This window comes from Toxotes jaculatrix, chromosome 14 (genome assembly GCF_017976425.1).
Source record: "Toxotes jaculatrix isolate fToxJac2 chromosome 14, fToxJac2.pri, whole genome shotgun sequence".
Taxonomy (NCBI): Eukaryota; Metazoa; Chordata; class Actinopteri; family Toxotidae; genus Toxotes; species Toxotes jaculatrix.
Genome location: NC_054407.1, coordinates 10,640,460 through 10,668,232, shown reverse-complemented (window position 1 = coordinate 10,668,232; position 27,773 = coordinate 10,640,460). Strand labels below are relative to the sequence as shown.

Here is a 27,773-nt window from a genome sequence, read left to right as displayed (position 1 = left end):
AGCTTGAGATTTTAAATTCTGATTTTGTATGAAAGGCAAATAAATGTACATTTAATCCTAATCATTATTTCTCTTGCGTCAAATAAAATGATGATATGTGAATCATTTCCCTCCTGGTCATGATCAGACTCCAGATTAGCTGACCCACCCCTGTTTGCCTGATCCTTCCTGCCTCACCCACGAACTGGCACTGGCATGAGTACAGAGACACACACACACATGAATACACACACACACGCACACACACGCATACACACAGGCTTAGACACATGTACACACTCAGAGTACATTGGCAGAAAAGGAAAAGACACCCTCCAGCAGGCTGGAATCCAATTTCTCCTATGTTTTTCTTTTTTTTTCTTTTTTTCCGGAAGCATCTTCACTTCACCATCCTCTCCTCAGTCACAGTCGCATTAAAAAATATCAATATTAAAATATCAAACTTAATCTATCCATTATGGACACACAGACTGTGTGAGAACTTGACAAAGTTTGTAGGAGAATCGTTTAATTACTCACATAGCTCACACTGCAACCCGATGTTTATGTAAATTAACAAATCTGTAATTTCCACTTTAATCATAGTGAGAAATATGAGAAGCCTGGTACGGAGTCTTGTGTGATCTGCTATGATCTCATGAACTCTTAGGAGTTTTCTTTATTAAATCCACCTGTAGACATAAGATATAGACAGTAGAGAGGAATTGGAAAAACAGAGCAAAAGTAAGTTGGTATGCCTGGAATTTACAACCCCGAGCAGCATTGTTGGCCCCTAGTTTGTGCAGATGTTTATCTTCAGCATGTTAGCTGTTAAAGTGTGAATTGAACCAATGTATCATATTGAGATGTCACATTGTCCGAGTAGAGCAGATGTTCACGAGCGATTAATTGTCGACACTTGGCTTAGATTAATCAAACGAGACGGGCTCAAACACGCCGAGATTTACAACTGTGTTTTTTCTGCTCGTGGTTATGGACCACAAACAAATTGTAGATGATCAGATGCAGCATGTTGTGCTGCTGCCCATCAGAAGGAATGAAGAGGAGGGTGTGAAGCCTTTGCTGACTGCAACGTGCTACAGGTTCAATTTCATTAAGCATGTGCTGCCATCTACTGGCTATATATGACTTTACAATTGACCACATAACCAAGAGACATAATTCAACTGAACTCATTGACACAATGTTGTATTTTGCAAATAACTTGCAGTGTAGAGAAGGTTTAGAAACAGAATTTAAACTTTTCAGAATTTGGTGATTTTATTTAAAAACCAGAAAATTTTACAGTGTCTTCTTGGGTGGGTGGATGGGTCTGGACTCATGATTTCCATGTTTCTAAAATCCTGGCCAAGTCCCTGCTAATGTTACTTCCATTTAACAGTTACAGTGTACCGTAAGTGCACAGGCCACATTGATTGTCACAGGTCACATTTAACTAATATGGACTCCACTGAACCGTCTGCATAAATCTAGGTACTGGCTTAAGGTTAACAAAAGACCAGACAGAGATCTGGAGAACATGGGGAATTTAAACACTCAAACATGCATAAATCTCAACTTAAGTAAGGAAATGGACCTACAGCCATTTTATTTCTGTATATGGGTGAAAAAACAATTTAGTCAAAATGAATATACAGACACTGCAGGTCTATGTGTAATCACTACATAATAATTATTTACTTTTAACACTTTAGAGGTGTTTTTTTTTAAATATGTCCAGGTGATCGTCACCATTCAAGTTCTTATAACAAAGTTTTGTTGCAGGTCACCAACCGTTAGGAACAGATTTCTCACAGATGTTGTAGGCATCGGCAGTTTGATTCCTCTCAGGTCACAGATTGCTCTCCTCTGGCAGTTTGGTGAGAATATCCACCCCGTCAGATGTGATGACCACCGTGTGTTCAAACTGAGCTGACCTGCATGAATGTCAAATACAAAACACACAACGCAGGTCTTTTTAAGATTCTGAAGGAATAATTCAACGTTTTGGGGGGATGCTGGAATGTATGGAACATGAGGCTAGTCAGCAATAAGCTTAGCTTAGCATAAAGACTGGAATCATCTAGGCTGTGCTTAAAGGAAGCTCTAATGACAGCAGCTGGGAAACTGTTAGTCAGGAAAACATTGTTTTTTTGCTAACATGACAGCTACAAGCACACAGCCAAGATATTTTTTGCTTGACCACCACCTACCTTTGATCATCTGCAGACACTGCAGTCCACTTGTCCTTCAGGATTCTGAACTCTACAGAGCCCTCCATCAGTATGGGCTCTACAAATTAACAGACAATATCAGCTCCACACTCACACGAACAGGAATCTTCATGTGCACATCTAAACCATAAAATGTAACTCACCTATCGTGAAAGCCATCCCTTCATCCATGGTGATGGTATTGTCATTAGCTGATAATAAAGAGGAAAAACAAGATTATGGAATGAAACAGAACATTTGGCAGCAACAATTTATTTCAGCTATTAATTTTATTGGTTCTATACTTCTTTATATTTCCCCTGTATAAGCCATACACAGCATATCCAGACAATTCTTACTTAATTATATCAAACTCATACAACCCCACAGTATTACTGACAAATGCACACAAACACAGAAGTGATGCACACATGGGATGGTGCTCCTGTTCAAGACACTGGGCCTCATGCAATAACCAATCATACAAACAGAGTCGTTTTAAGTGTCATGGATGATAATTTGTGGTAAGGTTAGGTACTAACAGAACTAGGTACTTTCGCTCAAGTTACGTACAATGCAAACTTAATATTCTGTTCAAAATATCCGGTGATCATCGGATCTGCCAGTTTGTTGAGTTGGAAAATTCTCTAACTCAAATAGTTGCCTCAGGGTCTTTAAGGAGGACAGTGTCCAGTGTCACGCTCTACTGAACCCGACACTGTACCATCATCTACTGCAGGCCATAATATTCTCATGTCTAATATCTCTGTGACTGCCACCTATCTCGACAGCCTTTCGTATTAGTCACGGGCCGCTATGCTTTAGAAAGACTTTTTTAGCGTCTAACTTTACATCAAACCATTGCCCGTCTATGTCCGAGACTGAATATTAATATTTTTTTAGTATATTATTATTCTAGTAGCACTACCGACTCTGGTAAAAAAAAAAAGCAGGTGAGATTTTTCATGAGGCCCCATTGTCTCAAGCTCTCACACAGGACTTTGTCTCATTATGTGACCACAGAGCCAAACTTACCATGGTGCCAGATCTCAGGATGGCAATGAAAGTGGGAGCCTATTCCATGTCCAATGAAATAAGGACACACTTGGAAGCCACTGGAATGGGCTATTTCACTGCCAGTAGAACAAAAAATATTAGTTGTCAAAAATTTTTAAAAAAAGAATGTGACTTTATGGCACCTGTGTATTTTATGTGTCTTCATTCTGTGTATTTTGTGTGTATGTGTGTGTGTACCTAATAGTGTTTCCTATAACACAGAGCTGTGCACCCGGCTTGCAGGCAGCGATGGCCTCATCTCGGCAGCGCCTGGCAGTCTCCACCAGTCGCCGCCCAGCCTCATCCACCTGGCCAATCAAGAAGGTTTCTGAGGTGTCACCATGGTAACCATCCAAATATACCTATCAGAAAAAGGCAGAAGTCTGTGATGGGACCAGTGCTGCCCTGAATGACTGTGTGCCTGTGGGTTTGTTTGTGTGTGTGTATGTGAATCTGTTAAGGCATTGACTTACAGTCACATCAATGTTGATGATATCTCCATCTTGAAGTTGCCGACTGCAGGACACAGCCATATAAAAAGAAGAATGGTGTGTACAGATAATGCCTTGCATTTTTTATAATTTACAATAATTTCAAAATACTTTATCAAGAATGAATTCAATAATGAATTATGTTCCAAAACAATCCAGACAAATTTTGTTGAGAAGAAAAAATCCTAAACTTTGCAACCATATTCAACAACCAAAATTTCTACATCCAACATTTAAAAATCGGACAAACCAACATTAATTTAAATGTGGGTAAAATGTGTTTTACTTTAAAAGATTAAAAAAATCTTGGCCTTTTACCTGTCAGGTATGCCATGACAGACCACGTTGTTCACAGATGTGCAGACCGACTTGGGAAAACCCCCGTATCTGAGAGGGGATGGGTAGGCGTTGTGTTTGATTGTCTCCTGGTGCACAATGAAGTCTATTTCATCTGTTGTCATACCAACCTGGAAGACACAGGTTATGATTATTGTGTTCTTTTGGTTATTCTTCATGACACAGTAACACAATTCTTGTTGTGTTTAGGTGCTTACCTTCAGACTGCTTGCAGCTAGTAGTAATACATGTCTGGCTAACTGACATGCTCTAGTGAGGCCTTCGATCTGCTCTTGGTCTTTTATCTCTATGTAGTCTGGCCACTCCGGGACCTGTCCAGTGCCTACATAGTCAGGCCGCACTATGTGCTGCAGTCAAGGAGGATAAGAAAAATAGGATATGAAGGGTAAAGAATGGAAGAATCGAGTCAGTCGACAAGAGTCAATACACTTTAAAGTTTTTCTTCGACAAAAGTATTATTCTGATGGGAAAGATTTAGCTTGAATAGGACCTGAAATTCAAATCAAAATATGTATTCCAATGGTTCTTTGTAATCCCATCGTAATTTGCCATGTTGGTCATTTTCGCCTTACAGGAAAGTACTCATAATTCTGAAGCCCTCTGAAAATACTTATCCAACCTGAATGTATTATTGTGTGGCATCATGGGAACATTAGGTCCTGTGTACCTTGGGCACTGCATAGGCAGGACTAACAGTTGCTGGGCGAACTACATTGTGGGAACTTTTCCACTTCCTCCAGAAGAAGCGCCGATGTTGCTGACACAGCAGGGCCGTGGGGGGACCACAGCTTCTTAGACAACAAACTCTACGCAGGAAGCCACCCAGTCCTGGAGAAAAGGAAAGCAGCACAAAGAGGAAGAGCGTGCTCTTCTGCTAAGAATAAATGGTGGAAAGAGCAACTACAACTACAACTGCTTGAACATTCAAGCACAAGCTGCAGCCAATTTGAATAGGAGAGCCAGGCTGACTGTCACAAGCAGTATTTTTGTGTTTTGATGAGGCAAGTCCTGCGTTACAAACTATGTGATTGTGTCATGTGGAGGAGCCCTGTACTAAAATCTAATTTCGAGACTTTTACTATTTAGAAAAACCTTGGGTCAGTGTTTGTCATTCCAGCACGGGACTGCTGTTTGGCAAATAAAGAAGCTGCGATGCGCACTGGGAACTTGGAGGCTGGGATGTAGTCACATGCAAGACACACTCCTATTATGCCTATAATATTCCATTATATTAACACTGTCATAGGGGGGTTGATTGAATTGTGCCTCCCTCGTGTATGAGTTAACTTTACCTAACAAGCCGACATCAGTTAGCTAAAAACATTCCCTCTTTAAAAGTACCCGAGCTGCAGTCTGATTTTAATGTGCTTGTTAAACGAGTTACTTTGTTTTCACTGTCAGCGGGGACTCGGGTGGTCCGGACAGCCGCTAACGCTAGCTGTTTATTCGAGTGTGGACAGAGTTTTCGATCAGTACCTACCTGATCTTGTAGCTAGTCCTACACCGCTGTGCGCCGCCATGGAGTTTTATCAGTGGTCACGTGGCGCGGGGGTCACGTGACGCACGACACTCAAAATAACATCATTCGATGTGAAGTTTCAAAAAAAGATTTTTTGGTCTATCTTATTTATTTTACTTCTATTGTAAGATTCATGTTCATGTTTTGTTTTGTTTTACCTTTCATTCATTCATCCTGACTGGATAGTGGGTGTAATGCAAGATAACACTGATTATGTGCTCCTTTCATTAAATGATCACACTTGGGTCCAACACCGTGGGCCTGATAACATGTCAACACAAATAAAACAAAAATGACCAAAAGTGTCCTTAACAGCCTCTGTGGGCCCCTTTAACTGCTCTAAAACGACGACATCTTGGAAGCTTATTGTTTTATGTTTATATACTTTTTTTTAATTCATTCATTCATTTTCTATCGCTTAATCCGTCAGGGTCGCGGGGGAGCTGGAGCCTATCCCAGCTGACTATGGGCGAGAGGCGGGGTACACCCTGGACTGGTCGCCGGTCAATCGCAGGGCTGACACACAAAGACAGACAACCACACACGCACACACTCACACCTACGGGCAATTTTAGAGTAGCCAATTAACCTATCCCACGCATGTTTTTAGGATTGTGGGAGGAAGCCGGAGTACCCGGAGAGAACCCACGCAGGCACAGGGAGAACATGCAAACTCCACACAGAAGAGCCCAGACCCTCTTGCTGCGAGGTGACAGTGCTAACCACTGCACCACCGTGCCGCCCATATATATATATTTTTTTTTGTTTATTTTTTATGGTGTGAAATTTAGATAAACGTCTGTGGGTTTACCTCAATGAAAGGCGCTTAGGGGTACTTTTCATAGAGGTAAATTACACCACACTCGTATATGTCCTGTGGTTTCCCGTCCTGTACGACTGATACCTCACGGTCACTGGCGCTGATGGTGATGCCATCATCAAACAGATACGACCAATAGTGCCCGACGTTTGAGTGACAGCCGCTGTGACAAATGACAGAGGACAGTCTGTACAGCTGTGTTGCGTCATTATCCACGGGGATTTCTATTAATTGAGATGGAATCACTCGGTTCCTGAGCACCAGTCCATTATCGGCTGACCGAGGGACGTAAAGGGTTAAAAAGTCAGGGCTGTTCCAGGTTGCTTCTACCTTTGTTGGGGAACCGCACACCTGGCATCGCCTGGCGCACTGGTTTTCCAGAAGCCAATGTGAGTGCATTAGAAGGGACGAAATGCTCTGCCGTCGGTCCGGTGGTGATAAAAAGTAAACACTACCGACGACTGAGTTTTCGGTTGTGGTAAACTGACACCACTGGCACCTGATTGTCTCACTTAAGTTAATATTTGTTTGTACTCCACATTTACTGAGCCAGAAAAAGAAAGGCTCCAGTAAATCAAGAACGTCGTTGTTCTGTGACCATCGCAGTGAGGGTACTGCCACGCTCAGTTCTCTCAAAGCCTTACCGATTTCTGATGAGGTGAAAGTCCTCCCTGGATGTCGAAGGGCCGTTAAAAACAGATCTGCAAATGCTGGTGTTGGTGACATTGAGACCAAACAGTCTGGAGATAAATCTGCTAACTTGTCTCGCACAACCCCCAGATTAAGTGCAGCCTGCAGGGAGGCGTTCATCCAGCAGTTGTTTGATATGTTTGTGAATTTACAGACTGTTGCGCACGGGTCGCTGACCCGATCTGTCCTACTGTGTGTGTCCTCTGACAGCTGGTCACTGTGGTTCTCAGCTGCTGCTTCTGTGCTTGGGTGGGAGTGAGTTGCTGACTTTTGTGCAAGAGGTACGGAATTGTATTCTTGACGACTCTCTTTTGCTGTCTCTCCCGGTTCAAAGAAATATTCGACGACTCTTTTCATAGTCTTAGAGACCACGGCGCCGACAAGGAAACCCAGAGTTAGCATATTGTTGTTGTTTTCAGAATTTGTCTGGGCAAAAAAAAAGAAACCGTGTGCTCTTCTTCGCTGCTCGTACAGCTCTTCAGTTGAAGATCAAACAGAGAACAACTTTGGTGAGCTATTTAAAAAGATCTATGACGCATTAAAAGACTTGACGGTGACGTCATAGTGGCTTTGACGTTCTACGGGGCCTGGGAGGGACATTCGGGGACAAAAAATTCGAACAACAAAAGAAGCTATGAGAGAGATGATGCAGACCCGTGTGTGCCTTTCCAAATCATGTCCAGTCGGCTGAGTTCAGCAAAGGTGGACTCTGATTAAAACATCTCAAGAGAAATGGAAGACATTGAGCTAAATTTCAAGTGTCATAGCAAAGTGTCTACATTTTTGTTAAGGCTGTAGAAGATGTTTATTAAGTCACAAATCATAAGCAGGACAAAGTACCAGCAGTCTGTGGAGGCACCAAACCCTGCTGGAGCTGGACAGTTCATCCACTGAACTTTTCTCTGGGGAAACCAAGAGACAGCTTGTGGACATCTGGCTCTGGTCTGATGTTGTGATCACAGCAGGCCATGGGGTGGTCCTGGTGAGGGTGTGAAGGATGGTCCTCATGCTCTGCTATGTCCAGCTGGACTCAGGTCTGAGAGAGAGAGCGAGAGAGAGATGGAGACGATAGAGAAAATTTGATTCTGATTCTAGAGTTGGGTTGACTTTTCTAAATTTCTTTTAAATTCAGAAAGTTCTGATTCTTAATTAACTGTCATAGAAAACGTGCTTCATCTGTTCACATCTCTACTATAGTCATCCCACATTAGAAATCACAAATGTTCCTTACTGGGGATCTGCTCAACCAATTTATGCCCAACAAATGGATTCAGCTGTGATAAATGATAAGAGTTGATGTCTGATAGCACTCTGAATTATTAATTCAGAATTATTAATCACAAAGAAGTGATTATTCCCCCTGCAAGTGATGTGTGCTCCTTGTTAATGCTTCATTTGTTCATTTGCCTGTAAATATTTAGTTATAAATAAATCCTAATTTATTGAAAAGTTGTGGTCCTGTGTATTCCTTCTCTGTTTTTATCTATTTTCCGTATGCAGTTTAATACACAAGGTGGTGCCCCTATTTTCACTCAGTGCAAATTTAAATCTAAAATACAGTCTATGCAAACTCCTAGTTTGGCAGTCTTTGTGCTGTAATTACTGTGTTTGGTATATGATTTCTCCTGGTGGCCACTTTGTTGCACTTCATTACTTTACAAACGTCCCAGTTGTACCAGCTGTATTTACACTGATCCACCATCAACAAAGTGTAATCTCTATGCTGTAGTCTGCTGAGACAGTAATAAGTGCAGCAAACAGCTACAAAGAGTTGGCTGCAGACTGAACAGGATGGCTGGCTCTGGCATGTTTTCTGGACTCTGTGGGGAAAAGGATAGTAGCAAAAATGATAGAGGCAACAACCTCTGCATGGGCTGGTTTTATCGCTTTGGGGAGTGGTCAGAATCCAAACGACTTTGTGTGGGTGGTGCACTCACATGAGTGGGATCCTGTGGGAAAATTCAAAACCCAGAAACCAAACAAGAATGGATGTCACCACAATTGCCAGTAAAAGGTTGCTGAAGCCAAAGTTCCTGATTTTAAAATCAAAAACCCAAAAGCAGTCAATTGGAGGAAGTATAGTCTTAAAAACAGACTTGTCATGCATAGATGGTCATTGATCATACTGTAAATAGCATTAAGACATGTTTGGGCAGCTTTCAGTCCTTTAAGCCTGGACGTCTCCAAACTCCAACTTCAACCCCTACCCCTTTCCTAAACCAAACATACCCCTCAACACCTCTATACAGGACACTGCTTCTTACAGGACATGACATTACCATGGTTGTTAAACAAAGTTACATAACACAGGCCATAACTAGTGCTGTAATGCAAATAGTGGAAATACTGTAGTGGGTCACTGCCTTATCAGTGACAACAAATACTGTCGATATCTCACATGGACACCTCACCAAGGTCAGTGAGATAAGAGCTCATCCACAGTATTGAATAAATAAAAAATGGAAACATTGCTGAGCAAAAAAAAAAACCAAACGATTGCTACATCTACTGGATGTTGAAACAAAGTCAGTATGGACTGAGGTAAGTTAAATGAAAAAAAAAGAAAAGAACCTTATGGTTCTGTTAGGTTCAAGTGTCCTAACAAGCCATGACAGTGTGACAGTGAGCTGTCATGTTATCAGTAGTGGTTGGTTGTTAGTAGTAGTCTTGTAGTGATGGTATTGCAGTAGCTGTACTACTAAAAGAAGAAGTAATAGTAGGTGGTGACAGTAGTAGTAGCCTAGTAGTAACTGTAGTAGCAGCAGCCATAGTAGTAATAGCAGTGGTAGTATTAGTAGCAGTTGTACCAATAGTAGCGGTAGTGAGCTAGTATATGCAGAAGTAGTAGTAATGGAGGAGAAGGGGTGGAAGGAGACGCAGGTTCCACATTAAGATTGTAAATCTATAGTTTCACATCAGTGCAAGCATCCTCGTGCATCTACTTCCGTGTGTGTGTGTGTGTGTGTGTGTGTGTGTGTGATATAGTCATTACATTTATGGACAAACTCATCAGTCGGTTGATTATTCTGACAGGCTGATCGGTTCCGCTTACACTTTCAGACCTGTACACGTCTGAGGGCGTGCCTGCGCCTCGCTCGTTCACTGTACGTGACGTCAAACCAGCATGGCGGTCAAGGTGACTTCGGCATCGCTCTCTTAGCGATTTTCAAACCTCTACTTTAACCCATCTGCATGCCTTCTGTTCATTTTCTTAAGTATGATTGATCAAAGCTAGACTCTGTGTTCCTGTGCGGACAGGGTGTCCCGGATGCGGTGCACTCCGAGGCTGTAGCATCACCGGGCTAGCTGCCGCCCGGCGGTGGCTGGCCTTGATGAGACATCCACAACCTCGAAGTTAGCGAGGATAATGCTAAACAGCTATCGGACTGCCGTGATTTAAAAACCACTAACGCTAGCTGACCTCGCATCGTTTCACAGCAGTCGACTCTTTGTCAGTTTGCTCTCGTCCTCTCGCATTTTGCCGATTTAAAGCTTAAAGTGTCATTGCAACGGTTTGTGTCCTCTTCATATGAGTAGTTTGTGCTTGCTAGCTGGCTACCCACTTGTAACGTTAGTCTGAGCTTGTGTAGAGGTTTGGCTTGTGGGCTGGTTTATTATATAGCTAGAAAACTTGCTCAACTTGATTGTGTGTCAGGACGTAGTCGTTTCTTTTTTTTTTGACTGTGCCATTCCCGTTGCCTTGGGTTGTGTGTCTCCTTTCACAGCGGTGGACGTTTCAAGGAGACATCAACCCAGAGCTGCTTGCTAGTGTTGCCTCATGTTATGTTTAGTACACCGCATAAAACGTGCTTTAATCAGCAGTTTATTTTTATTAATAGTATTTTTTTTGGTGAACAGTGCCTTGATGTTATTTTATTGTGTATTGTTTTAGGTGCAATCTACCAAACGTGGGGACCCCAGTGAGCTGAAAACAATCTTCCAGAAGGTAAGGTCTGCCTCCAGTGTTTCTTTGATCAGTGTCAGAAAACGCATATAATATAATAATATGTATGCCCATCATGTACATACCCATCAGGAGTACTTGTGAAACAGCTACTGTATATGTATAAAAGAACAGCTGATCTCAGGACTGTTTTCACATGGTGAATGAGCTTGTAAGGTTGTGTCATGGGGTTTAAATTACAGCATTAGCCACAGCTGATGGTCCAGCACAGACTGCTGCTGTTCCACAAAATCACAAATCACTGTAACTGAATAGCTTATCAGTGATCATATGCATCAGTTAGTTTTGTTGAACATTACTGTTTTCTTTTTTTTTCTAACAGAAGTTGAAGCTAAAGCATAATTACGGGTTCATACGTGTTGAGTCAGCAGCAGCTGTTGTGAACAAAGGGGTTGTTTTGGTTCTGTACATGACGTCTCCTATTCTCAGTCTCAGCCTTCTTTGATCATTGTGACGTGTCAAGTGATTATGGAGTTTTGCACAGGCAGAGGATGGAGTCGTTCAGGGCTTAGATAGCTCAGTCGGTAGAGCATCGCACTTTTAATTTGAGCGTCCAGGGTTTAAGTCCCTGCTCAGGTGAATTTGTCAGGTCTTGTTTCACATTACACCACAAGCAAGCACCTGCTCGCTTTTGTACTTGAAGGATCAGTGAGCTTTGTGTCACACCATACTCATGTCATGTTTAGACACCATTTTGAGTCAAGGTGAAGACTGTTGCATGACCATGAGCGGGCATGAGTAACTGCCATAAGAGAGGGCTTGGTGAACCTTCACCTTTCTCCGCTGTGTTGTGCGTGGCGAGTGTGTGACCCACTGTGTGATGGCTGTGTGAGCCAGCAGTTGTCGGTACGCTACGATATATACCCATGTCAAATAGCTCACAAGCTTGAGCCAAAAGTATAGGCGCACGTGTGCGAGTAACCCTGACATGTCATGCCACAACTGCATGATCAGTGACCTTGGTTGCTCGGGTGTAGCATGAATCACCAGCATGCTTGAGTAAAAAGAAAAAAAAAAAAAACCACAACAGACGGATCTGATGTTTTTGTGAGTCATCAACCTCGCAATAATTCTATTTTTAACATTAGATGTGGACATGTTTGTTAATGATTTGCTATAAATTTGGCATAGCACTGAAAGATTAGTAGAGTAGTAAGCACAATGTGCACTTTAATGACTGGGTAATGTTGACAGCTTGTGACACTAGACTTTAGTACTACTGTCCTCACTCAGAGCCATGTACTTGTCATGCTTCACACTCGTGCCTCTGGACAAGCGGCTCATTAGTTAGGCTGCTGTGAGGGTTAGCAAAGCTGGTGATAACAGCTGACGTAAAACTATGCTGTGGAGATGGATTAACTGCTGGTTATGTTAATCTTAGCATTCATGCTAATGTTACTTTCTGTCTCTCCCCTCAGTATGCCAGTGTAGTGGACAAGGATGGAGAGAGGTTCATGACCCCAGGAGACTTTGTCCAGAGGTATCTTGGGCTACACACACAGATCCATCACAACCCCAAAACTGTACAGCTCATCGCTGCTGTGGCTGACACCACAAAGGACGGGTACGTGCATGCGCACACACACACACACACACACATACACAGTTGCACACAGCTTATCATCACTAATTTACAGTTTATTGCACCATGTCTGATTAGTATTAGCCATTATCACCACTTACAGATAAGATAAGTGATTCCCATTCCCCAGACTGTTCGTTCATGCATTACCTGACCTTTGACCTTTTTATGTTGTATCTTTTTTTGGCAGGTTGATCTCGTTCCAGGAGTTTCTTGCATTTGAATCGGTGCTGTGTGCACCCGACGCTCTCTTCATAGTAGCCTACCAGCTGTTTGACAAGACTGGAACTGGAGACATTTCCTTCGGTACGGTCCACTGTGTTTTCAAAACAAGCTTTGATTTCAGTTTACGTGATGTTAATGAATACAGAAAAATAACAATATAAATATAGCACTGTACACGGTGTAAAATATTTTCAACTATCAGTGTATGAAGGACATTGTGTTGTTTAATTGCAGTGTTCCTTGTTATTTACGTGTTAGACACGTGCACTGTGAAGGAAGCATTTCATAACATGGCTCTCTTAACCAGATTACTCTTCGGTTTAAGTCATTACACATAGATGGACTTACATAATCTCTCTCAGGCTCTGAAACTTTCTTATGTCTTTCTTATGTGAGTTTTATTTTATAGGATTAAAATGATTTGACTCAGTTATTGTGTATGATGTTTGTTGGGTAAGTTGATTATTGATTCCTTTTTTTTTTTTTTTTTAAATGTGTGTTTGTGCTGCAGAAAATGTTCGGGACATTTTCAGCCAGACTACTGTGCACCACCACATTCCCTTCAACTGGGACTGTGAGTTCATCCGTCTGCACTTCGGGCACGACCGCAAGAAACGCCTCAGCTACCCCGAGTTCACCCAGTTCCTGCAGGTATGCTGAGCACACACATACACATACCGAGTGTTTTTGCTGCTCTCTCGCTCTACAGTTTTACTTGGACTATTTTTACAGCCAGCCTTGAGGTGTCAATTTTTTTTTTTTTTTTTTTTTAGGAGCTACAGTTGGAGCATGCACGCCAGGCATTTGCCCAGAAGGACAAAGGGAAGAGTGGCGTCATCTCTGCTATGGACTTCAGTGACATTATGGCCACCATCAGGCACCACATGCTCACACCCTTTGTGGAGGAGAACCTTGTCTCAGTGAGTGAGAGTAATTTACTGATAGTGATTTGTATAATTTCACTCTATGGCCACAGAGAATGCTCATCTCCGATTGACGTCATGCTATTTCCAGATAACCACAACTCGGATGGTTACAGATTAGTTTTCGTTACTCATATCAGTTTTTACAATGCTGCAGCATCTCCCACTGTTTAACTGTTTCAGTCGCTGGCGAGTAGAAGTATAATTCACTCGAACCTGTGGGGTTGGAAAAAAAGTACACACTCCTCATCCGCTTCACATCTGGGGTTATTGGCTTTAAAGGACAATACTGGTCATTTTTAACTTGTGCCTGGCACATTTCTAGTTTTGTTAATCTCTTAAGCCTTGCACAGGCTCTTCAGTGTTCTCTAATCATAGGTGTTTTCACATATTCCCACTATAATCTCATTTCAAACATCTCTTGACGGTGCTGAATGTGGAGGTTAACGCTGATAAATCAGTACTCAATAATATTTGCAACTGCACATCTTGGCTTTCTCATCAAGAGTATGATATAAACGAAAAAACAAACATTTACAGTCAAAGTACCTGACGTGCACTGTCCTTCCTCTACCAGGCTGCAGGTGGCAGCACCTCTCACATGGTCAGTTTCTCTTACTTCAATGCCTTCAACTCCCTCCTGAACAACATGGAGCTGATCCGTAAGATCTACAGCACGCTGGCCGGCACGCGGAAGGACACACTCGTGACCAAAGGTGGGCAGATTGTTGCATCCCTGTGATGTTGTCCCTTTGCTTTTCAGCTAAGATGTTCACACGGGTGTCAGACGTGTCCATGTTGTGTTGAGATAACTCTCTCTTATCTCTTCCTCTCTCTTGCAGAAGAGTTTGTTCATGCTGCCAACAAGTTTGGTCAAATCACTCCCATGGAAATTGACATCCTGTATCAGTTATCAGGCCTTCACTCTCCCTCTGGGTAAGACAGTCATTCTGCTACTGAGTTTAAGTCTGTGATAGAATAACATGTGTCTGGTCCAGATCTTTGAATTCACCCCTAACACCTGCACTCTACTGATATTTACCGGTCAATCTTAAGGTCAGTCTATACATGGCAGTGATGTTAATAACGGGGAAATTAACATGTGTGTATCAGGCGCCTGAACCTTGCTGACATTGAGAGGATAGCTCCGTTAGAGGAAGGATGTCTCCCCTACCACCTGGTTGAAAGCCAAAAACAGGTCAGTCTGAGTGTACAACTCCTTATTCATAAATAGGTGTGGTCATTACCATAAAATCAGATCAGCAGATAACTGTCCGTCTCTACAATGTGCCAAAAAAAAAAAAAAAAAATCAGAGCTATTTTCACAGTATTTCAGCATTATCTAGATAAATGCACCATGGTCTCATGTGCGATTCATTTTTTTTTCCCATCAGACCCATGGGGACGGTTCCAGGCCCGTGTGGCTCCAAGTTGCTGAGTCAGCCTACAGGTTCACCCTAGGCTCCATCGCTGGAGGTGAGTCATCCTGTTGGACACACGGCAGCCTGTAGTATATTTAACTCAATGGATCGTGTTTAGTCTGAGCTTGTGTGTCTGTGCAGCCACGGGAGCGACGGCGGTGTACCCCATTGATTTGGTGAAGACTCGTATGCAGAACCAGAGGTCCACAGGATCCTTTGTTGGAGAGCTGATGTACAAGAACAGCTTTGACTGTGCTAAGAAGGTGCTTCGCTACGAGGGTTTCTTTGGCTTCTACAGAGGTAGGACACGTTAGGAAGGCAGAGCTCTCAGACGGCACCTGGTCTTCATTCACAACACCAGTGATGGTTTTTAAGCTCCTGTCTTTTGTGTTTTGTTGATGCATCTCAGTTGTGTGTCATTTTTCTCCACTTTTGTGTTACTTTTCCTCACCTGTGTTTTGTCATATTAATGAGACACTTCTGTTGGGATCAGCCTCTGTGTGCGTGTGTTCGTGGTTTCCTCTCTCAAGCCTTCTCATCTCTCATACCGTCAGTGAAAGATCTGTCTGTGTCTGTTAGTTTTCACCTCCATGTTTTTGACCTCATCTTATTTCCCATCTTCTTTTTTTTTTTTTTCCCTTTTGATTTCTCCTCTCTCGTCCTGTTTGCCTAGTATTACTAATGAAATGAGATTCTCCTGTCACTCAATCCCCCACGATGCCCCACAGGTCTGGTCCCTCAGCTTATAGGTGTGGCACCTGAGAAGGCTATCAAGCTCACGGTGAGTACCGCCCTGCACAGTCACAATCGCACGCTCCACTTACTCACTTTGCATACACACTTATTATGTTACATTAGTTGTAATGATGTATGTTATAGCAGCTTCTGCAGTGGAGTTTACTGCATATTAACAGTAAAATTGAATGCAGTTCATTGAAATGAAGTGAAATCAATGTAAAAAATAAAACTGTATAGGATGAAAGACATCACATTAGGGCAAATTTACAGATTTTTAGAAAGACTCTGAAGTATCTCTGGTCTCATGCTTGTTGCTGCTTGTGTCCCACAGGTGAATGACTTTGTCAGAGACAAGTTCACCGATAAAGACAACACAATTCCTTTATTTGCTGAGATAATGGCAGGTGGTTGTGTAAGTACCAACTCCCAGACTTTTTTTTTTTTTTTTTGCATAAATGAGCACTAGAAGAAAAAATTGCAGATGCAGTCGCTTACTCAAGGGTGTTTTGTCTTTTTGGTTGTTAAGGCCAGAAAAAGTAACTCAGTGCATGCAACCTGTTCATTTCTTGTATTAACTTGCTTGCAGAGTTCCAAATGGCATTACTAACATCGGACTGCAATACTAAATTGCATCCATAGCAAAAATCTCAATGTCCAATGCAACGTGTTTTTTTTTTCTTGTTTTTGTTTTTAATAGCGTTGTTCATCCTTACACACATTGGCCCAGCACTCCTTACCCTCCAAGGAAATGGCAAAGTAAATGATCAATCAGGATTTAATTTTTACTTTTGATACTTGTCACGAGCGAGACTTGGCTCCCGTACCTCAGCTGCGTACATGTGAGATGCAGGAGCAGTTGTTTTTTATTTTTATTTTTTTTCTTTTTCTCAGTAAGCATGTGAATAAGATTCTTCTCTCCATTTATTCAGGCTGGAGGCTCTCAGGTGATCTTTACCAATCCTCTGGAGATTGTGAAGATTCGCCTGCAGGTGGCAGGCGAGATCACCACCGGACCTCGAGTCAGCGCGCTCAGTGTGGTCCGTGACCTCGGCTTCTTCGGCCTCTACAAGGTAATGTGTCGGTGGATGTACCACGGTCTCCAGTCTGGCATTTACATACTCCTTTCCCTTTACCTTTCACAGTTGTACTCCTGACAGTCCCCTACATCTGTCTGCTCTTTGTTTGTCTGTCCAGGGTGCTAAAGCATGTTTCCTGAGAGACATCCCATTCTCAGCCATCTATTTCCCTGTGTACGCCCACACCAAGACCTACCTAGCTGACGAACAAGGCAGGCTGGGAGCTCTGCAGCTTCTCTCTGCTGGAGCAATTGCTGGTAAGCTCAGATCATGACCCAGAACAGCAGAAGGACATCGTCAGTTAGAAAACTAGCCAGTGATTCACCTGCAGTTAATTTTATGGAAATACCACCAAACTTTTTTTTTCTTTTATCCTCCCCTTCAGTGACAGAGACCTCATTTTACTAAGGTTTGAAGTAACGGCATCTCCTCTGACTTTCTTTGTAACTCCATTTCCCAGGTATCCCTGCAGCCTCCCTCGTGACACCGGCTGATGTCATCAAGACCCGTCTGCAAGTCGCAGCGAGGGCAGGACAGACCACTTACACAGGAGTCATCGATTGCTTCAGGAAGATTATGAGAGAGGAGGGGTTCAGGGCTCTGTGGAAGGGAGCTGGAGGTGCGAGCCTGTCTCTGTCTTTGTACTGCTACACACTTAAATACAGTGCGTCTCAGATTATTTTTGCATTTAAACCATGTTGAATTTATGTCTCTCCCTTTGTCCAGCTCGTATGTGCCGGTCCTCTCCTCAGTTTGGTGTGACTCTGGTCACTTATGAGCTCTTGCAGCGGTGGTTCTACGTCGACTTTGGAGGACAGTAAGTGGATAAGGACAGGATGTGTCACTCTTAAACTGCCTCTTGATGCCATATTTTTGATTGGGTGTCTGCTGCACTAAAGATATGCAAATATAACTGCAATACTTTAACTTAGACTGATGCACTGACAGCGTCTTGTCAGAGTCATTTTCCATTGTGACTCCTCTGAGTCACATTCACTTCTTGAGTCTTCACAGCTACGTCCAAATAAAAACAAAAATGGACCTATGTCATAGCAAACACGTTAAAAACTTTAATCCTGTCCCCCTTCTCTCCTCTCTCCAGGCGTCCGGCGGGATCTGAGCCCACACCCAAGTCTCGCATCTCAGAGCTCCCTCCCATCAACGCGGACCACGTCGGAGGCTACCGCCTGGCTGCAGCCACCTTTGCCGGGGTGGAGAACAAATTTGGCCTCCACCTTCCCAAGTTCAAGTCCTCCGGTGTGGTTTCCATACATCACCCAGAGCCAGTCACCGCCACGCCAGCTCAGGCCCCATAGAGATGTGTGGCGTCTCCATATCACTTTGCCATCCTTCTCTTCCTCTATCAGGAGCCAGACACTTTAGATAGATACACAAACAAAACACACACGGTTAACACAACCTCCACAAACAGGGGCCATTAACTTAGGAACAAACAACACCAGCCCGTTACTCTCTCCGGGGTGAAGGTGTGCTCCACTGGTCCCCAGCCAGCTGTGGATGTAACAGAGCAGACAGCGACGGGGCCAGAGCTCTGACTGCGTTGTATCTTGAGTGGCTGTACACTCCTGGCATCTTCATCCTTTGTGTTCTTCTCTCCAACATTTGTAAAAAAAAAAGAAAGAAAGAAAGAAAATGGGAGTCTTGGGCACTCCTCTCTCTCATCAGTAGCTGATATGATTTTTCGTTTTGGTTTCTGTCTGATACTCAGTTTGAGTAGGACCTCTCTAATTGGACAGCGGGGCATAGAACATATTAGATTGGTCGACACGGTTTGTGGGGCTTCACTCTCGATTTGGTCCTCACACAGGAGGCTACGTACTGTACATATTGTATAACTGCAGTGAAGAAAATGTTACAAGACAAAGCACAGTAACATTCAATCAAGCATCATTATACAGTAACTGTAATGTTAGGGCAATGTGGGGCCTTTGGTCCTGGTCTATGAGAATCACTCTTACTGATGTACAGAACTTTTCAATTCCGTGTTTTCTTGAACAAGAATCATGAGCAGAGAATTAGGTATTAATAAATTAAATGTATCTCAATTCAGTCACTGTATTTTATTGAAATAAATCATCCATATGGGTTTAATTTTACCAACAAGTCTTGAGTTTTATTCCAATGGAAAAGTGCAACCATTTAACTGTATCAGTAACAGGGAAGAATACAGTACAATTAAGTCTGAATACTGACAGTTTTGTCATGTAATATTGAACATTTTTAGCTTATTTTAAAGACTGAAACTGATTTTTTTTTTTGAACCAGCCTGGTGAGGTTGGACTGCTGCATCATGAGGGAATGAATAACTGGATGGGAAAAGAAAGCGAAGTAAAAATTTTCTTCCAACCTCAGCTTTACAGCTTCATGTAGAACTTCATTTAGTTTATTTAGATCCTCTTACAGAGGACAAGTCAGGAAACTGTTTTCTACTACTCATTGGACAGGTACAGAGTATAAAACAATAACCTTTGGTACAGAAAAACATCACTTTTTAACTGTACTAGTGTCAAGAAATTCAAGGCAAGTATAGTAGCGGATTTTGCCTGGTAAAAAGTTTGTAGTGCTAATTTTAGGAATGTACTACTCAAGCTTTTAGTACAAAGCAGCATTTTTTTTTTTTTTTTTAAACAATACACAAAATATTTAAATAAGCGCCACCATCGGAATAAATATTAAATATTGTAGTGGTTAAAATCTAAGGAAGACTCACTTCTGCACAGGCCGGAGTGTGTATGTTTAAGCATATCATCTGTTTGAAGTCGACAAATCACACTCTGCTGAGGATAAAGAAGAAGTGATATGTCAGCTATTCTATTCGCCCCCCCCCCCACAGAAACTCTTTGCCAGCCGTGTGCACAAGCGCGTCCAGAAAATATTAAAACATGTAAAAACACTAAAATGGTAATAAAAAGGTGCAAGTACAAAGGTTTGCATATTTAAAAAAAGGGCTGAGTTGGCTGAGGCCTCAGGAGAGGAGCAGTTTGTGGAGCCCTGAGGATGTATTCAAAGCTAGAAGTTCAGAGAGCTGACAGCCACGACTATCCTGAAAAATCACTTCCCTGTATTCCTCTCTCAGTTAAACTTTCAACCACTTAACTGTGGTTTCTGTACTACTACTGCTACATGTGACATTCACTGTTCCTACAAACGTACTCTAAAACTCTTAAAGACACATTTCAAAACACATCTAAAACTGTCTTTTCTATCCATTCTAGCTCTGCACATCTCCTCAGGCCAATTCGTGTTGTAGTAGGTGGAAAAGCTGGACGCCAGAGAGAAGAGAGGACAGCCCCTCCGGCGGTGTCATGTAGTGTGCTATAGGTGTGTAGCGTACTGGAGAGAAATTTATGAGCAGCTGTCAGTGCGGCGGGGGTTTGTAACATCAGACGTTGGCCAGTTCCTCAGCTTCGTCTCTGTTCTCATTGATCTCAGCCAGCGTCCTGACGAAGCGCGTCCACTCATCAGCCTTGGGCACGCAGATTTGCTGTGGAATGACAAAAGGACACACAACACATCAGCTCAACAGCATGTCAAACGAGGAGTTGGAAAGGAAACCAGATTTGACTGGTTATAGTGATCGCTGAACAAAAAAAAAAAAAAAAAAAAAAAAATCAATACTAAGAGAGAATGTTGTCTCACCTCCCCTACATCATAGACCTGCACCTGTCCCTCTGAGTCCCCGGTGGCAATCTCTTTTCCAGAGTGAGCCCATCTCACACGGTTCAGTGCTGGAGACCCCTCCACACACACGCTGGCGGTGGGAACCTAAAAAAAAAAAAAAAACCACACACATCAGCTTACGATATCAGCATTTTCATGGAGGGTCATGGGAGATGTCATTCACTTTTTCACTTTCTTGCCAAGAGTTAGATGAAAAGACTGACACCACTCTAATATAGTTCCAAGGTTTTTGCACAGATTAAACAAAGTAAATTTAACATGTTACTTAGTGAGCTTTAGAGGTTGTGATAAGTGGATTCTGTTACCTTCTGACAGAGCCAGGCTAACTCTTTCTCCCTGTTTCCAGTCTTATTGCTAAGCTAAGCTAACCAGCTGCGGGGCTGGTGGAAGCTTCATATTAACAGCACATATTAACATTAACTCTCAGACAGAAAGCAATTAAGTGCATTTCCTAAAAACGTTCAATTATTCCTTTAAAGGATGAATTTTGTGTGTGTGGGAGTGTGTGCATACTTCAGTGTCATTGTTGAGGTTCCACAGATCCAAGCGTCCAGCTAGGTCCACGCAGGCAAACAGAGCCGGGTGGGTTGGAGACCACATCGCATCGTAAACGTAGTCACAGCTGTCCTCAAACGAGTACAACGGACGGGTACTCTGTACAGAAGAGCAGGAGGACAAATGAAGATAAGAACCATAGCTAATAGTGTATCTACAGTAACAGTATAAAAGTTGGTGTGTGAGTGTCTGTGTGTGTGTGTCTCACCTTCGTGCTCCACAGTTTGACGGTCCAGTCAAAAGAGGAGGAGATGAAGAGGTGAGAGAAGTCGACAGGTCCACCAGCACTGTGACAGCTCAGCCCGGTCACCGGACCGTGGTGGCCCTCAAACACCTCAGTGATACCCGCCTTACTGTAACACACACGTAAGATATCTGATCACTTTCTTTTCCCTGAAGGTTTCTCCAGTATTTTTTGGAAGTAGCAGTGCTGCTTTCAGCTCCTGGCTGTAAACCAAACAAGGATCTGTCATTAGGAAGACATCTGTTGCTCATGAGGACAGAACCCACCTCCCGTGGCGACAGGCGGTGTAGACAGAGCCGTCCTCGCTCCCGACCACAAAGTTGTTAACATCGCCCAGAGGGAAGGCCATGGAGGTGACAGCCACTGCCTTGCTCTGTTTGAACACCAGCTCCAGACTGTCCTGCAGGGAGAAGCCGCACAGGCTCAGACTCCCTGATAAACCAAATTCATATTTGCCAAAGTACATCTTTACATCATCCATACAGGTTCACTGTACCTGTGGCTGCGAGAGCATGTCAAGGCTCCAGGAGCACATTTTGCCATCAGTGGAAATGCTGATCAGGTTGTTAGCATTCTGGGTTCCCACCACATTCACACAGTAGACTGGGTGCTGGACACAATAGAGCACAGTTAGACAACACACCCTTACTTTTAAAAAAAAAAAAAAAAAAAAAAGTCAGCCAAATGTTGAGATACAGAAAAAAAAAACTGACAAAGCACTGGCTGAAAAACCTCCACAGAAAACACACAGTTGTGTCAATGACATTAGAAGAGCTTCCATTAAATAGTTTGTATACCGCGTTCCAAATTATTATGCAAATGATATTTTTCTATGATTTTAAACAGTTGATGCAAATGACAGTGAGCATAATTTTCAAGTCATTAACTGTTAGAGTATAAACTGAATGTTACTGAACAAACCTCCCAATGATAAAAACTTAAAATGCACTGTTCCAAATTATTACGCACAACAGAGTTTCAAAACATTTTATAGATTGTAAAGAACTGAAAATGGTCATTTGTTGAATTTGCAGGATTAGGAGGTCCTATATACTGAAATCAAAAGCTATTTCAACCAAAAACATCTTAACAGGTCAAGTTACATTTTAACATAGGACCCCTTATTTGATAGCAGCTTCACAATTCTTGCATCCATTGAACTTGTGAGTTTTTGGAGAGTTTCTGCTTGAATTTCTTTGCAGGATGTCAGAAGAGCCTTCCTCATTGTGCCTTTATCTGCCGGAACCCATGTGTGCTCTGAATCAGCCACAAATCTCTTAACAGTACAATGATCATGCTTAGGTTTTTGTGAAACATCCAAGGTTTTCATACCTTGTCCAAGGCATTCAACTATTTCACACTTTACAGCAGCAGAGATCCTTTTTCTTTCCCATATTGCTTGAAAATGTTGGTCTGCTTAATAATGTGCAACGTCCTTCTTCAGTAGTTTTTCCTTTAATTGGACTCACCTGGCAAACTAATTATCACAGGTGTCTGAGATTGATTTCAGTGATCCAAAGAGCCCTGAGACACAATACCATCCATGAGTTTAGGTGAAAAACAAAAAAATGTTATCTTTATGACTCTTAAAAACAATTTGCATAATAATTTGGAACGCAGTGTAGAGCGTGTGTAGACATAGTGTGTAGATAAAGGTGTGTGAGCTCCAGTGCATTACTGTATGTGCAGCTGCAGACAGGGGGGTTCTCTGAACAGGGGTGCGCTTGTTGCTCCTGTTGTCCCATAAGACAATCTGTCCAGAGTACGTCCCACCCACCACCAGGTTGGGGTGAAACTTTGCAAACCCGGCTGACATCACCTCTGACTGAAGACAGAAAATTAAACATTTAAATGTATGATGTAAACTGTGTTAAGGAAAATGTCTTTAAATGAGTGGCTTAAAGAGAATATGCATGTGCATTCTTCCTTTACCTGGCAGTGGAAGATGTACTCGGGTGTGCCCTTCTTGTACTTCATGTTCCAGACCAGTGCTACTCCATCAGGCTCATGGGGAGCATCCTCATTGTTGTTATATGACGCCACTAGCAGCTCTGGGTACTGAGGGGAACACAGCAGCCATTGTTAGATGTGGAAAAGAAACAAGGCAAGAATCATTTAAGAGAATGTACGAGTCACAAATGAATCAATATAGACTGACTGGACGGAGACTGAATTTCTGTTCTGGACATGTAACAAGATGAATACCTGAGGGGACCAGTCCAGACAGGTGACCACTCTGTTTTTAGTCCAGCGCTCATCTGCAAACTGTCTGTTCAGAACCAACTTTGCGCCTGCCTGCAAGTCACTGAAAGGGACAGAAAAAAATAATTATGATCAGCCCCACCTATCCATCTATCCCTCTAGCACCGGTTACAGTTTTTTTTTCATATGCCTCACCCTTCCTTATCCTCTAGATCTCTGCCGCTGTAGTCGAAGCAGACGTCCACCTGCTCAGCCAGAGCTCTTTCAACAATTCTGCTGCCTCGCTCGAAAAACGACAAGAACTCCTCAGAGTGCAAGACCTGCAGTTTCTCTTCTTCAGTCAGCTCCTTGGGAGAGTCTGTACAAAGATTATTCAGTATTCAAACTGAATGTTTACATAGAAATAAACTCAAAAATCATTACTTAAAGCAGAAACTGGATAAGAGTAAAAAATAGCTGAAATGACTTGTTTTCATTAATCAGCATTATTCAAAAGTATTTTCTGTGGCAGTTACTGTTATTTACTTGTCTCCTTACCCTCGTCCTGCTGTTCACCCTGTTCATCTTTCTCCTCCTGGGTGTCCTCCAGTGGAGGGGGAGCAGTTATCTCCTCGTCCTCTTCCTCATCTGGAAAACACACATTTTATTTAGGTTTTATTTGGTTTTGATTTGCACAGAGTAGAAGGCTGAAGGAAAGGTAAAGCGTGTCTGTGTCTCCGTTTGTTTACCTGCTTTTTGATCAGTGTGCGTCAGCGCCTCGGTGGGTGTCTGTGTTTCTTTGGAGTAAGACACCATTTCCTTTGGGACAATGTCCACCTGGGTCACTTTGGACATGCCCAGCCTTACAGCTCCACGTCTACACACACACACACACACACACACACACACACACACCATCGTGGAAATAAGCACAGGTTTGCAAAACAATGTGGAGCTGTATGCAACATTTACATGAAGAAACATTAATAATGATGCACGGAGATATTATTAACACATTTGGACAAATCTAAGATGAAACCACGAAAAAACTGATTAAAGTTGGAAGACAAGCTAAAGGAGAGAGGAGGAGCAGTACCCCATCAGCTCAGAGTCGGAGTGGAGTTGCAGAGTAGAGGGGTCAGGATCCCAATGCAATGTCCTTATACAGCCAAACCACCAGATGGTATTAGTAAGAGAAAGACGGGACAGAGAGAGAAAGAGGAAAACAAGAGGATGAAACCAAACGCAGAAGACGGGCAAAGGGTGAGCCATATAAGAGATGTTAGAGAATGGGAAGACAGGAAAAAGAGAGGAAGAAGGACAGGGAGAGAAGAAGAGGAACGGAGTGCATGTTAATTCAGACACATCAACGTGCCGGTGAAAAGGCAAAGAGGAGACAGGTCAGAATTCATCAAGTATAATTACAATGTTAATACACACAGACACTTAGCATGCATGTACAACTCTAAAATCATGTAAAAACAACCCATCCTCTCTCTGCACCTCACACACACACACAAACCTTGGTCCTGCGTTTCCATCCCCAGAGTCTTGGCTTCCTGCATCGCTGCCCACTGATTTGTTGGAGGGAGACATGGGGGCAGGGACTAGGTAGTGAAACAGACATGTATCTTCTGTTACTACCCTCAGGGGCTGAGCTGTGAGTGCGTGTGCGTGTTTGTAAGTGTGAGTGTGTGAGTCAATGAATGGGTGAGTGAGTGAGGGAAGGAGTGAGGTACGGAAGTAGTGCGTGGATGAGTGAGTGAGTGAATGAGTTTGCATGCAGTAAGGAGGACAAAACACAAAAGGACAGACAAAGGGGAGAGAAGAGAGAATGAAAATAAATGGCAGGCAGGTTTTACGTGTCATGCACAAAACAGTTGTGTGAAATGTTCAGATTTCGTGTGAAGGGAGGGAAAAAAGCACAGTGGATGAAACCAAGCCAGACCACAAAGTTAGAATTGACTTTTATAGATGCTGCAATCCATCAAGCACACAACCAGATAATGATGGGAGATAAGTGGGGGAGATAAGAGATAAAAATAGAAGCATGCTGGCGGTGCCCGTTTACCGTGGGGTATGTCAGGGGTGATGCCAACACTCTGCAGCAGCGCCTCTGCCTCCCTCCTCTTCCTCTCCAGGTCAGAGTCTTCATGGCCGACAGAAGACCCACCGCCCGCCTCCACTCCACGCTTTGAATCTCCCTACAGAATACAGAACACAGACAACCTCACCTCCAGTGAAATGAAAACGTACCACAATAAACAGTAACTGAAAACTGAAAATCAAAGCAGACATCTTGGCAGACATTACTGTTTCTACCACATACATCCTTCCTTTTCTTCTCCTCTTCTTTTCTCTTCTTCTCCTCTCGAATCTGGGCGATCCGTTGTTTCTTCCTCTCCAGCTCAGCCTTCAGCTCACTCTTGTCAGACATACTGCAGGGGGAAGACTGAATTGAAACAGGACAGTGAAGAGACCTAACCTGAAAACTAACCTCTTCAAAAAAGAAAAATCACTCCTCGCCTCAATTTTCAAGGAAAAATACAAAAACATTAAACAACAGTTTTCCGCTTCTCAAGTGTGAGGATTAGAATCCTATTTAATTTAAATCTAAATATATCAGTGGGGTTTGGTCTGAAAAAAAAGTTATTTTGGGCACTGGAAAGTTGTAATGGCCATTTTTATGGTTCGTAACCCTGGTCTGTTTCTTGCGGTTTAGTCTGAAACATCTGGAAACCTTAAAACATGTACTGTATGTTGATGGAAGTTTTTGTTGTTCTTTTTGTTTGTTTATTTTATGGCCAACTTTCTATCTGAGCAAGCCTTGAATGAGGAAAGCATTTTTGAACAACTGCAAGATGAATCGCCAAAAATTAGAAGTTCTACAGAGCACCATAATAAGTCACTTTGTTATAGAGGTTCCTTTTTCCAATATGCAAACTTCACATAATAGTGCTGCATTAGACAGCAGCCCTGGGCCTGTCACACTGGTAACATGTGAACACCAACCAGCTGTTCAAGACAATCTTCTCTTTATCTGTTTTCTCCATAATGTCACAGCGACTGGTGAATGACTGAGACTGTGTATTATTCCAAAATTATCCAGACTGAATATCAGCCATATGCTACACAACGATGAATCCCTCAATTATATCTTCATCCAAAAGTTACATACTCTTATTTTGTTGTCCTGACTCTTTCACATCTATTTGAAATCAGGGTTAGCAGTGTTATAAATAATTGTGTAATCATGTCAGCATCTACACACACTGATAATATTTATGTGCTAATCCTGTTAATTTGTGTAGTAGGTGTCCGTAACACTACCCACAACCGGGATGGTCTACACCACTCCACCCACTATCAGAGCAACTGTAATTAAAAAAATAAATAAAACTAGCCATTACGTCTGTTTAACCTCGCGTTTCTTTCTCATAAATTGCTAGCCCCGTGTAAGCTCCGTGTTATGAATGGTGTCTCCTCCTCAGTCTAGGATTTGTCAAACTTTGTCAAGATTTGTTTATAATCTAATTAACGGCTACACTGTCCGCTAAGAGACGGCTAAAGCTAGCTAGCGGCGTTAGCATGCTAATCTCCATGGCACCGGGCGGGCGGGCCTACTGTTACAATAAGCGACTAACGGTAACATCGCAAAGCAACGCCCGAGCTTCTCTGCTTCACTGTCCAGCAAACGCGTTTGCAAGCAACACGGTTATGAGGGTAGAATAAAATACCTGGTGTCAGATGTTAAACCGAAGCACACAGATAACAACAGAGTCCAGTTTTGTGTGTGTTAAGTCCGAAGACAAGTGATGGTGGCGGAGACTGATGATGCTGGAAGAGACAGTAGTTTCCTCCGCTGCAGTCGTCTTCTTCGGCGGTTGGTCTGAAACCCGTGAGAGCTGAGGATTACCGCTCTCTACCGGCAGATATTGCATTTCACTTGAGAATTTCTCAGTTTTTGACGGTTCTACAAAGATAACTAACCAGTTTGGTGGTATCAGTGGGGTAAGAGGTATTCATGTCCTATGTTA

At 42.7% G+C, this 27,773-nt stretch overlaps 3 protein-coding genes across 8 annotated transcripts; 1 reads left to right on the top strand and 2 right to left on the bottom strand.

Annotated features, from left to right (window-relative positions):
- Window positions 1–1,698: 1,698 nt before the first annotated feature.
- metap1d (methionyl aminopeptidase type 1D (mitochondrial)) lies at window positions 1,699–7,551 on the bottom strand. Of its 2 annotated transcripts, none has more exons than XM_041055648.1 (10): window positions 7,080–7,551; window positions 4,764–4,924; window positions 4,294–4,443; window positions 4,058–4,206; window positions 3,722–3,764; window positions 3,447–3,610; window positions 3,228–3,325; window positions 2,357–2,404; window positions 2,193–2,271; window positions 1,699–1,916 (listed from the first exon to the last, which is right to left on the bottom strand). In XM_041055648.1, exons 1-10 carry the CDS (start codon window positions 7,525–7,527, stop codon window positions 1,832–1,834), a joined length of 1,425 nt encoding a protein of 474 aa, XP_040911582.1. In that variant the 5' UTR covers window positions 7,528–7,551; the 3' UTR covers window positions 1,699–1,831. The 2 variants fall into 2 exon arrangements, with proteins under 2 accessions (XP_040911582.1, XP_040911583.1); XM_041055649.1 differs by lacking the exon at window positions 7,080–7,551 and adding an exon at window positions 5,577–5,637.
- Window positions 7,552–10,213: 2,662 nt separating this feature from the next.
- LOC121193391 (calcium-binding mitochondrial carrier protein Aralar1-like) lies at window positions 10,214–19,171 on the top strand. The gene is made up of 18 exons (XM_041055642.1): window positions 10,214–10,261; window positions 11,018–11,071; window positions 12,508–12,653; window positions 12,862–12,977; window positions 13,408–13,547; window positions 13,670–13,816; window positions 14,397–14,535; window positions 14,662–14,755; window positions 14,933–15,017; window positions 15,214–15,295; window positions 15,382–15,540; window positions 15,969–16,021; window positions 16,310–16,390; window positions 16,908–17,048; window positions 17,173–17,311; window positions 17,515–17,673; window positions 17,781–17,871; window positions 18,157–19,171. Exons 1-18 carry the CDS (start codon window positions 10,250–10,252, stop codon window positions 18,368–18,370), a joined length of 2,052 nt encoding a protein of 683 aa, XP_040911576.1. The 5' UTR covers window positions 10,214–10,249; the 3' UTR covers window positions 18,371–19,171.
- A 490-nt stretch (window positions 19,172–19,661) lies between these two features.
- Window positions 19,662–27,612, bottom strand: LOC121193392 (dynein, cytoplasmic 1, intermediate chain 2a-like). Of its 5 annotated transcripts, none has more exons than XM_041055644.1 (17): window positions 27,474–27,612; window positions 26,066–26,188; window positions 25,808–25,940; window positions 25,259–25,394; window positions 24,833–24,895; window positions 24,486–24,613; window positions 24,295–24,384; window positions 23,953–24,115; window positions 23,761–23,860; window positions 23,488–23,613; window positions 23,234–23,380; window positions 22,052–22,165; window positions 21,822–21,955; window positions 21,520–21,664; window positions 21,270–21,410; window positions 20,715–20,840; window positions 19,662–20,559 (listed from the first exon to the last, which is right to left on the bottom strand). In XM_041055644.1, exons 2-17 carry the CDS (start codon window positions 26,171–26,173, stop codon window positions 20,458–20,460), a joined length of 1,956 nt encoding a protein of 651 aa, XP_040911578.1. In that variant the 5' UTR covers window positions 26,174–26,188; window positions 27,474–27,612; the 3' UTR covers window positions 19,662–20,457. The 5 variants fall into 5 exon arrangements, with proteins under 5 accessions (XP_040911578.1, XP_040911577.1, XP_040911579.1 ...); XM_041055643.1 differs by having other exon boundaries at window positions 26,066–26,174; window positions 27,474–27,607; XM_041055645.1 differs by having other exon boundaries at window positions 25,259–25,343; window positions 26,066–26,174; window positions 27,474–27,607.
- Between the last annotated feature and the right edge of the window lie 161 nt (window positions 27,613–27,773).

Excerpts from the sequence above, each read along its gene's own strand:
- metap1d (XM_041055648.1), bottom strand. The coding sequence starts at position 7,527 with ATGCTAACTCTGGGTTTCCTTGTCGGCGCCGTGGTCTCTAAGACTATG. Across the intron at positions 4,925-7,079 it reads TTTCACCTCATCAGAAATCG|GACTGGGTGGCTTCCTGCGT; the intron begins GTAAGGCTTTGA and ends CCTTTTCTCCAG. Across the intron at positions 4,207-4,293 it reads TAGCTGCAAGCAGTCTGAAG|GTTGGTATGACAACAGATGA; the intron begins GTAAGCACCTAA and ends TGTGTCTTCCAG.
- LOC121193391 (XM_041055642.1), top strand. Across the intron at positions 13,548-13,669 it reads AGTTCACCCAGTTCCTGCAG|GAGCTACAGTTGGAGCATGC; the intron begins GTATGCTGAGCA and ends TTTTTTTTTTAG. Across the intron at positions 17,674-17,780 it reads TCTGTGGAAGGGAGCTGGAG|CTCGTATGTGCCGGTCCTCT; the intron begins GTGCGAGCCTGT and ends CCCTTTGTCCAG.
- LOC121193392 (XM_041055644.1), bottom strand. The coding sequence starts at position 26,173 with ATGTCTGACAAGAGTGAGCTGAAGGCTGAGCTGGAGAGGAAGAAACAA. Across the intron at positions 23,381-23,487 it reads AGTACATCTTCCACTGCCAG|TCAGAGGTGATGTCAGCCGG; the intron begins GTAAAGGAAGAA and ends TTCTGTCTTCAG. Across the intron at positions 21,411-21,519 it reads TCAAACTGTGGAGCACGAAG|AGTACCCGTCCGTTGTACTC; the intron begins GTGAGACACACA and ends TCTTCTGTACAG.